General features: G+C 37.0%; 1 protein-coding gene across 2 annotated transcripts; it reads right to left on the bottom strand.

Moving 5' to 3' along the window:
• Positions 1–2,245: 2,245 nt before the first annotated feature.
• PRL (prolactin) lies at positions 2,246–11,378 on the bottom strand (the record flags this gene model as incomplete). Of its 2 annotated transcripts, none has more annotated exons than XM_081055873.1 (5): positions 2,246–2,437; positions 4,800–4,979; positions 7,013–7,120; positions 9,031–9,212; positions 11,351–11,378. In XM_081055873.1, 5 exons carry the CDS (start codon positions 11,376–11,378, stop codon positions 2,246–2,248), a joined length of 690 nt encoding a protein of 229 aa, XP_080911999.1. The 2 variants fall into 2 exon arrangements, with proteins under 2 accessions (XP_080911999.1, XP_080911998.1); XM_081055872.1 differs by having other exon boundaries at positions 9,031–9,215.
• Positions 11,379–11,661: the final 283 nt, after the last annotated feature.

Consider the following 11,661-nt stretch of genomic DNA (forward strand, 5'->3'; position numbering starts at 1 on the left):
AAAGAGAGAATGGCATTTCTTTCCTGTTAATCTATGCTTATGAATCCAGCTTTCTGATCTACTCTGTGAACAGGAGAAGACAATTGTCAAGAGACCTCAGGAAGGGGTTAGAAGCAATTTAGTATTATTGCACCTCAGTTGTTTAGAGTGGTTATTATGATGCCTGAGTTTCCTGTTGGTCAGCTGGTATGTAGATAACTGAACTTGAGCCAATTTTCTACAGCCAGGTGCTTGTGAGACAAGGGTAACCATAGTAGTCACTGTGGAGAATACTGCAACTGGCAGAACTATGGGATAAAGAGAAGAATTGAGCCAGAGAGTATCCCCTGGTAAAGAAACCACAGACTGAGGTGTCCCTACTTGTGAATGTCTTAGGAAATCACAAGAGAGACACTTGCCACTCAGAGGGAATTCAAGGTTATTCAGCAATGGGAAGGCTACAATAACACCATATAAGTCAGTGATGTCAATCCTTTTCCATGTCTCCTTATCCTCTGTCTTATCCAGCGTAGCCAGAGAAATGGAGATTCAGAAGAGGGAGGGGAAAAATACCTTGAAGAAAATACCTTAAGGAAAATACCTTAAGAAAAAACACCTTAACCACATCTGCTTTCCCTGTTAGATCTCTGAGCCATACTAGGGAAGAGGAAAATACTGAAGAGGGTGAATATGGGATGTAGTGGAAACTTGAATAGACTGGACTTGTTAGACCCAGAGTGACTAGAACATATGGAATGTGTCCAAGATGATACTAAGGAGATGGGAATTCAGGAGCAGGGTTGAGGACAGCCACTGGAGAAGGATAAAAACATTTCATTTTTGTATCTGCCAGTCTCAATGTGTCCTCCCACCCATAATTCATAGGTTGAAATCCTACTCCCCAAAGGTAATAGTATTAGTAGTTGGGGCCTTTAGGAGGTAGTTATGAGGGCGGAGCCCTCATGAATGGGATTAGTGCTCCTATATAGAAGACCCACAGAGCTCCCTAGCCCCTTCTGCCTTGTGAGGATACAATGAAAAGTCTGTGACTCAGAAGAGGGCCCTCACCCAACCATACTGGCACCCTGATCTTGGAATTCTAGCCTCCAGAACTGTGGTAATAAATTTCTGTTGTTTATAATCTGCCCAAATAGACTAAGCCCAAATAGACTAAGACAGTATCCTAATAATTTTAGACTGTTCAGTAAACCTCTTGTTATTTGGGTGCATTACAGTGTGATACTACTTATATTGTATGTTATATAACACTGAGAAAGTTAACTGATACTAGTACCAGGCCTGACAATTAAGTTCGTGAACTTGTTGCAAAGCTGTTGCTAACCTTTTTTGATATGAGAGGGTTTATTCATTAAGAGTTTGTACCAACTGGACAAACAGTTAACCAAGTTTACTATTTAGAAGTGCTGAAAAGGTGGCATGAAAAAGTTAGACGACCTGAACTTTTTGCCAACAATTCATGGCTATTGCATCACGACAATGCACCAGCTCCCACAGCACTGTCTGTGAGGTAGTTTTTAGCCAGTAAACAAATAACTGTACTGGAACACCCTCCGTACTCATCTGATCTGACCCTCAATAACTTCTTTCTTTACCCGAAGATAAAGGAAATATTGAAAGGAAGACATTTTGATGACATTCAGGACATCAAGGGTCATACAATGACAGCTCTAATGGCCATTCTAGAAAAGAGTCCCAAAATTGCTTTGAAGGGTGCACTAGGCACTGGCATTGGTGCATAGCTTCCCAAGGGGAGTACTTTGAATATCACCATAGTTATATTCAGCAATGAGGTATGTAGCACTTTTTCTAGGATGAGTTCGTGAATTTAATTATCTGACCTCGTATATATCTGGCTTTTATAAAGAATCCTGAGCATTTAATCTTCTTGTTAGCATGACCAGCATGATTAATAATTGTCAAATTATTTGATTCTAATAACCTGATCCATAATAACTTACTGTGATTCTTAAGTAAGCTGATAATTGTCTTATTTATAATGCTAGCTTCTGCTATTTGTGACAAATTTTAATAGGAACTTCTCAATAGTAGTGATGGATTGTCTTTTGATTTTCTATTAAATGAAGATAAGAAACTTTGACAAATTGCCTCTAAGGAGTCAGCTTTTATTTTTTAAGATGAGACCCATTACACCAAGCATGCATTAAAAAGCCATAAAACTAAAAGTAGCTTGCTATGGGATGGATCATTAAGAACCATCTCAGAAATAGAGGAAATGGATGTGGGCTTAGCAGTTGTTGTTGTAGATGAGTCGGCACTTCAGGAGCTTGAGATAGTTGTCAATCTTATTTGAATCCCTACGTAGGCAGTGGAGCAAGTTATAAAAAGCAAAAAGGCGAGTGTCTTCATCAGCCATCTGCAGCGATGGAAGTCCCGACCAGACAGAATAGACCTCATTTTCTTTCACTCCAGGTTGAACCTAATAACCAAAAAGATAGTGACTTTAACTATATTATTAGAATTTGCTTCTCTTTATCCTTCTAATTGTTGAATTAAGCTTTGTGGAAGAGACATGAATGTAAAAGTCAATAGACAGAGGCATGGATGATTGAGCCAGTTTATCAGAAATCTATTTGTGATCCAAAAATTAGAAGCACAACTCAAGTATGTTTTCTCATATGCATGTAATCACAGATGTAGTATGTTTGTGTAGAAGTAGATAGATGGAGAACAGAACGTTGCTATTTCAATGTAGATGTAAATGTGACCAAGGCACAGTGGAGGAGCTAGCCTCAATTCTCTCACTTGAGGAATGAATTCATTTTATGAATCTTGTCTCTGATGTGCTTTATTCCTTCCAACAGGCCGCCATAATTGCGTTGATCGTTTTCCTGCTTTGAACCCATTCTATTCTCCATCTAGTCTATGTACCAGAGACCTTAGAAACAATGAGGGCTCTACTTGATGTCTTAAGGTGCAGATCATCTAGTGATGACTAAGGTTAAGATGACCTGCTGAAGTAGTCAGGATACTTTCACAATCCACCCATGACAGGTAACCCCCAAATTTCTATGAGGAAGAGCTGCTTTCTTTTGAGGTCTGTGGAGTCGGAGGTGCTGGGAAAAGTACCTATGAGGAGGCGGGTGCCGGCAGCAATCCAACAGTAGTGAGGGGTCGGTGGTGGGTGGCAGCCTGACTGTGATAACAAAAGGCCACTGAACAACATTAGGGAGGAGCACGTGCTGTGCTGCTCAGCACTCTACCAGCCTCTATGTGCTGGAAGTCCCAGGGGATCTGAGAGACCAGATAGAGGAACAGCTTGGCAATGAGGGATGTGAGCTAGTTTGAGAGCTACTAAGTAGAAATGTGGGGTGACTGTAGACTCTGATCGCTGAAATAGCTTTCTCTAGCAGACAAAGTATATATTTTTTTAAGCCTGGTATTCCCTGTTGGAATTTATTATGTTGGTGCAAAAGTAATTGCAGTTTTTGCAATTATTTTTGACCTTTTAAACTGCAATTAGTTTTGCACCAACCTAGTAACGTGTGTGTGTGTGTGTGTGTGTGTGTGTGTGTGTGTACACGCACATTTGTTGTCTTGTTTTACGTTTTTTATTTTTGGTGTTTGAGCCCTAAGACAAAATTTACTGTGCAAGGGACAATGATATCTAAACAAGAATAAATAAATATGTGGTAAAATAAAAAGAACAGAAAATGAAGTGTTATAGAACAAACTAGTGAATTCTGAAAGAAGGCCCATGGTAATGAAGAAAACAGATATGCCATGACTTGAATATCTAGGTGTTTATTTCATATATCCCAAGGTAAAAATGTGCTTTGTGTTTGTGTTGGATATATTCTTCTCCTATACAATGATCAAAGTGACAGAAAACATGTACTTTGTGCACAATAAGAGAAATAAAAAATTGCTCCTGTCATGATTCCTATAATCATATATTGTTCTTTAGATGATAAAATATTTCTGAGAATTTCAGAAGGATGTTTAGATGTTATCTCACACATGTTGAAATGATCCCATCTAAATGGAGATATAGATTGCGAATGTTAACTCAATCTAAATATGACAAATTATTTGGGGGAGATTAAATGTAATGTGTGGATTTAATTTTTGAAGCCCTCCCCCAACAAAATTTAGGATGACACAACTTTCTGAAAATTACAAACCAAAGAACATTTCAGAAAAATACATCCCCTTCCTTTGTGTCCCACTGAAGTCCAGTGCTTGTTGGAACAGTATTGACGTCATGGCCTCATCTTTTCAGCATCCTTCCTTCCCTAACAAAGTTGTCTATCAGGGAGTCGGGGGAGTGGGGAGAAACACCATCCAGTCTGCTTTTGATTTTCTCTTTTCTCCCTTCCCACTCTCATGCTTTGGTGTAGGAAGAAAAGAGAAAGAATATGAGCAAAAGTTCAATAACAGACATCCTGGGATACTTGGAAGAAAATATTGATCTTGCAGATTCTACTCTCCAGTTTCCTTTACCATGAAAATATTTTAACTGCCTATCCCTGGGAAGGGCCAAGACTTGGGTAGATTTGTCTGCAGAGTAGGGAAGGTTGCACCTGTCAACCATCACAATAGAATGCTAAGATTCACTTGCAATAGAATCTATCTCTACAAATGACGAGGTCTTGATTCATTTAATAGCATACAAATAAAGCATACAAAACAAAGAATATTTCAGAAAAGATACATCCCCTTCTTGCATGTAAAATGACTAAATCTAGTCCTCACAGAGTGAGATATTTCAGAACTAATTCCTCATCCCAAAGGTCACCTCTTTCATAAATGAGAAAAACAAGCATCAAGAGGCCCCTCACCTGGCCGACAATCTTCTCCATGCCCTCTAGAAGCTGTTTGTTTTGTTCCTCAATCTCTATCGCTCTTGATAGGATAGTGTCTGGGGCTTCTTGCAAACCACGCATTTCTGAGACTAGATGATACAATGGATCATTCCAGGAGCGCAAGACAGTGAGCACAAGGTTCAGAAGGTCTTCGTGCTAAGAAACCATTAAAATAATGACATTCAAATAAGCACAATACAATGGGTTACATGCGATTTTTGCTCAGAGAGACTGACCTAAATATAAATATCTCTTTTATTTCTATGTGCATGTAAAATTATTTGTACATGATAAAATTTGTAAAAATACAAACTTTAAGCAATTGGCTTACACTTTGCTAAAAGTTTTAAAAATCTGGCTTATTTAAATAACTACTTCTAATGAAAGTTCTAATTATATAGTATGATTAATTTTATTTTCTTTCTGAATTCTACCATTGACCCCTTCAGGGAATTATTTTATATTTGACTGCTTTGCTTGTTCATGGGGAGAAACCAGATAATTTTGTTGGAACCCCCTATGTGCCTTTCCTGACTCAGGAAAGAGAGAATCCCCCAGTATCAATGACAAAGTGTCCAAATCATTTTTCACCCAAAGATTCATTCATATTAATGAATCAAATGGTTCATTAACATATTCATTTGTGCTTTGTAATTTTATTTTACAATATTAGAGGAAAGATAACGAAGAAGTCGTGGAATTCAGAACCATGCTCCCCTCGATCTATCAACCCTGCCCCATGCTGCTATCAGAACAATCTATTTGTTGTATTCAGGTGACTAAAATGACATAATGCTATCTTGAATAACAGCATTAAATGAATTCACAATGGAAGTTTTTGCCCTCTAGTTTACTACTACAAAGATCATGCGTGAAACTCCAAAGAGGCCATCATCTCTGATTTAAAAGGTTTACTTCTTCGATGTCCGTGAAGAAGTCTGGTGGTAAGGGAAATGCAAAATAGAGAAGAATGGGATAAACATTGCATTGGAAACATGCAGTAGGATATGAAAGAAAGGGACTGGAAAGTGGATGGCAATATAGTTTTGCTAGGGGCATTAAGCATAACAGTCAAGAGTGAGGGTTTTGAATTGAATGAAGCCCAGACTCATTGCTTGCTGCTGATGTGACTGGTGCAAATTCTATAAGCTCTCCAAATCTCAGTTTCCTTCTCTCAGTAAGTTTAATAACAGTACGTTGTGTTATAGGATTTTGTGTGATGATTAAATACAGTAATGCACATAAAGTGCTTTTTACAGTGTCTGGCAATGTAGTAACTCTCAATAAATTTTAACTCCTCTTTCTCCTCCTGCTTCTATACTGTATTCCTTTATTTTATTATCATTATCATAATTATTAATAAGCTTAGCAGACAGAAAAGATGCTAGTACCATTAACAAAGTTGTAAAGAGAGAACAGGTTGTGTTTATGGGGGGTAAATATATGAAGATGTTTATTTTAAATCATTTAAATCATGTTGACCATGGTTATGGCAGGAAATCAAAAGGGAGAGATTATAATGATAAAAAAAATTGAAACTGGGGGTTGGTATCTTGTCATCAGAACAGGGGCAATAGTTGTAGTCATGAGAAGTAAAACATCGTTTACAGGACCTGCTTTGGGGAGAGAAATAAGAGATGGCAAAGGAGTGAGTGAAGAATGAAAAAAGAAGTAGGAGTCAGAGAATTAGAATTAGAAGGATCAGACGGAAATCTTCGAAAGTCCAGAAGAGATGCTCAAATGGTGCAGTGGTCAGTAACGAGAAATGCTATCCTTGTAGGAGCCACTGGGTAACATGCTGTAAATAAAACTGCATTTGTATTTCTTACATATTCATGAATTTTGCAAACCTTGTATTTTACACATGAAAGTCCAATTCATCTCATGTTTTCATACAGGATAATATATGCAGTCCTGGATTTAAGGCATTGGTTATCATCCTATTGTCTGCATGGACAATTTATAGATTTGTTATTTATTTTGTTGCTTCAATCTTTAGTCAGCATTTGATTTTATTGATAATTCATCAAGCACATAATGTCATTTTTCGTTAATTGCTTACTCTTCCTGCTTTTTGCTATGAATGTGCAATTACCATTATTTATTATGGTACCTCTAATAATCAACCACATGGTAATACCAGTACACTGTCTCAGTTTTTTTGTGAGAAACCTGGATAAAAGACTCACTTTAGTCTGTTGGGCTTGCTCCTTGTCATCAGGGGTAGGGAGGGAAGAAGTGTGGCAGCTGTTGATGGTCTTGGTAAAGAATCCCTTGCCCTGGGCATACCGTTTATCCTAGAAGTGATCAAGCATTTCAGTTAGGACTGTTTGGGCATTGAATCAATAAACCCATTACCAAAATATTAACACACTTGATACATAAATATATATATATATATATATATATATATATATATATATATATATATATATTTTTTTTTTTTTTAATGAGAGCCACCTAAAAATTGAAACTAAAGAATTAAGGAAGTTACCCCTTTATCTTTTCTATTATCTCTTTAAACACATTATTTTTCCCATCTAACTGTTCTAAATTCCAAACTCTTCTTTTCTTTGCTATTCCCTTGTTAAATTTCAACCTTCGCACAAGTTACTATTTGGAAAGCAAACATTAAAAATACCAAAAATATGAAAAATTAAATGTTTTACTAAGTATCATCTTTCTTTAGTATTTGAACCAAATGTCACAGTGTATATGTGCTTGTATTTAGCCATTTGATCTCTTATTCAATGTAGAATCAATATGCTCTTTAGTAGGCATTATTAAATTATGGCTTTTCTTTGACTAATCTCTGAATCCATGCATATACTTTACTATGTTCATGACTGATACAGACTACAATTTGTTGATCATAACAAAATGGTAAGTCAGAAAAATGGCACACAATTTAAAGAAATGTTAAGCAATGGACTGAGAATAAGAACCGGAAAAAAAATAGCTAACATATTGACGGATAAAATCGAATCTTTAGCCAAAGTGAAAATTTAGAGATTGCTAGGAAGATTTCAAAGACCAAAGATGGCCAGTCAAAAATGGAAGACGAATAAAAAATTAGTGATTAAAAAGACCTATATGAACACATATTTGTTATAAACATTGAGTCACATGAGTCACATTCTTTATGGAGACTCTTTGAGTTATTAAAACTCTAATCTACTGTGGGATCCTTGATTGACCTGAAAGAGTTAACATACAACTTTTAAAATACCTTAATCTGAAAGAGAATAATTGTTTCCAGTTCTAAACTAATCCTTCTATTTTAGTTCTAAATGTATATGCTGGAAATCTCAGAACAATAATTTATAGTGTTTTGGGGTTCAGAAAAGCTAACTTTTATTAATTTTTCTAACATGAAGTTTAGTCTAACTTTGTTCAATCCCCCCAATTCACTGCAGTGCAATTTTCCGTTATTAAATACCTAGTGTGCTAGATGAATCAACATGCTTCCTTTTCCTCAGCCTACCTAAGACTACTTTATGTTAAGTGTCTGTCCCCCCCACCCCCCCTCCCCATTCATATGTTGAAGTTGCAACCCCCAATGTACTCTGTATTTGGAGATAGGATTTTATTGAGGTCAATTAAGATTAAATGAAGTCATGAGGGTGGAGCCCTGATCCAATAGGATATTGTCCTTACAAAAAGAGATGGCAGAGAGTCTTCCTCTCTCTCTCTCTCTCTCTCTCTCTCTCTCTCTCTCTCTCTCTCTCTCTCTGTCTCTCTCTTTCTCTCTCTCCCTCTCACCCCCCACCCCCTCCACCCCATTTGAGGACAAAGGGAGAGGTCAATCTGGGAAATAGAGAGCCCTTTCTAGAACCTGACCAGGCTAACACCTAGGTCTCGGACTTCTACCCCCAAAGCTGTAAGAAAAATAATTTCTGTTGTTTAAGATACCCAGTCTATGGTATTGTGTTATAGAAGCCCAAGCTGACTAATAAAGGCACTTAGAATTTTCTGTAAATTTTTAAAAATAAAAATTTAAAAAATGAGTCCTCTCTTTAAGAATTGTTGGGATATCATGAAACGGTCCCCTTTCTTGCTCCACATTTTATTAACTGAGGCCTCTTTTTGCCTATACGATACATAATTTGAAATTTGCCCAATGTGTCTTTCTTGTTTAAAGTGTGGTGTAGCCCAGTCATTCACGATGAGGTTCCTTCTGGGAAGAAGCCATGACTGTGGTACTTACAAATTCATTGAACATTTCGGAGGAGAGGTTATGGATGTAGTGAGACAGGATGACGGCACGGTCAAACAGGTCTCGCAGGGACACTTGGCAGTTGGCAGCCCCGCTGGGACAGACGGGCAGGGAGGCCACGCTCTTGCACAGGAGTAGGTTTGATACCAGCAGCAGCAGGAGTGGGAGTGACCCTGCTTAAAAACAGGAGCCGTTCTCAGATGATCTGTTCAACTGAGGTTATCCTATGGTCTTCTTATGGAGGATAGTCTCATCTTTCCCGATTGCCCACAGCCAGAGTTGGTTCTGCCATAGCTGGGGTGGGAAGAATCAACACCTTCCACTGTGTACATTTAGATCTATAATTATATTTGTACAGATACATAGTTTGAGAAGTAGGGAACTCCCTACATTTTTGTACTGCTCCCAGACATGCTTCTGTACCTTGCAAACATGTGGAGCTTAAATTAATGCTGAGCCCAAGGGTTTAGGTCATTCTCTTATAGATAGTTGAGTGTTATGGGAGTTTCTGCAAAGTTTCAGCATCTTGGCTCTCTAGGAGTTTGTAATTTTTTTTTTAACTCTCTGTTGACTAATACTTTCATTTTAGACACTGAAAGGGCAAGAACAGCACAGTTGATCAGTTTCTTTTACCTTCATGCTTGATAGGAATAAGCACATGACTGACTGATTGTTAATATTAAATATACAGAGAATTCTAATATAAAAATGATGCTGTAGCCTAGATCTGCTAACTCACCTTAATAACCCTGTACATTTGCTTGACACTTTCCCCAAAACTATAATTTTTAAAAAAATTTTTTGTTTCACAGTAACCCTGTGAGATAGTCTCAGTCTTCATTATTATCATCAAATTATATTGATGAAAGACAAGGCTTAGAGAGGTTAAGTGATCTTCCCCCAGTGCCCTTCCAGCAGGTGGAGGAGGCTGGATGCCAATACCATCATCTTTTCACTTCCTCATGTCATATCACACACACCTGTGTGCTCTTGGTCTGCATATGTATAACAGGGACCGCATACACTTGCTTTTTCAGCAGATGGACAGACATGGACCTCTAACATATCAGTACTTTACACTTTCAAAAGAAAAGAAACAACATATTAAAGTAGCTTCCGGACTTTAAATGACTCCAAAAGAATACCAGGTATAGAAATGTGTTGATCAAAAAACTAAGTTTTTATGGAATCTTCAATAAATGTAATTGGAAATGTCCAAGATAAAACTAGGCAAGTGCTAAAGTTTTCTGTGTGAAAAAATACTTAAACCTAAATCCCTAAAAAAATCTAAAAAAAAGTTTAGACTGTAACTAAACAAAAATTTTGATGTTGTGAGATGATTCATATCAGAGACTTTTAACTTTTCAAAAACATAAGTTTTTCAAAAGTTTATTTTATATGCATTGTAGTCATGTAATGTAGATGGATGGATATTTTATCTGCAGGTATAAATAAAAAGTGCTTTCCGATAGTGAAATTGGAATATTGGTACTAGGAAATTCATAACTGGATAGATATTCTTTAACTCTGAGTACATTTATATGTACATTTATCCTCTGAAAGATTTTCACAGCCCAAGTTGAGATAAAATAGATAAATATTTTTGTTCTTCATTTCATAAAATAAACTTTATGGTTATACTAATTTTTTTTCTTGCAAATATCAACCAAGAAAGTACAGGAGATTAGTTGTTACTAGCCTGTTTTTCCTTTTGAAATGTCATTTGGCTTAAACCCAATTGACAAAGTATTATAAGAGAATTCTACTATCGTCTATATTTTGACTTCAGAATTGCAAATTTCATCAGGTTGACCCATCTTGCCCAAATCATGTAAGAGGCCTGGGAACCAGAAAATGTTAGTATCTGCCTTCTGGAGTTGTGATAAATTGGACCTAAAAACACTTGTGGTATTATTCCAGTTCAGGGTTTCTCAATCTTGGCATTATTGGCATTTTGAACTAGATAAATTTTTGTTCTGGGACCTTTCCTATACATTGTAGTATGTTTAGCAGCATCTCTGACCTCTACTTACAAGATACATGTAACACCCCACCCCACATTAAGACAACTCAAAACATCTCCAGACATTAACCATGTGTCTCTGGAAGAAGAAGGATTCCTCCATTTGAGAACTGTTACTCTCTTCTATTTTGCCCTTGTACAATTGCTTTTTAGAGCAACGATTAGATAGCTTTTCTAAACTCTGTAAATCTTAAACCTCTTGCAATGAGGATATTAGCTAAAATTTCAAATGAATAACCCCACAGGAGTGCTGATAAAGCCAACAACTCAGGGAGTTGTTGCACATACCTTTCAGTGACAACCCTTTGCTGTCCATCGTGGTGATAGTTCGGGAAACACCCTTCGCCAGAGAAGACCTGGTAGTCCTACAGCCTTCTCCTCCCCAGATATTGCTTTATAAACCTTTGACATCTTCATGAATATATTTAATCAGGCATTCGCTTCCCTTTTACCAGTCATCTATTTCCGTCATTGAGATTACCCCCCATAATTTCAAACATCAAATGGTATTTTATTTCTTATTCATATTCAGGAAGACATACTGGCCAGAAATGAACATTCTAGGAAGGATTTTGATTAATTAGACCAAAGGAAATGAG

The sequence above is a fragment of the Rhinolophus hipposideros genome (genome assembly GCF_964194185.1).
Source record: "Rhinolophus hipposideros genome assembly, chromosome: 8".
Classification (NCBI taxonomy): domain Eukaryota; kingdom Metazoa; phylum Chordata; class Mammalia; order Chiroptera; family Rhinolophidae; genus Rhinolophus; species Rhinolophus hipposideros.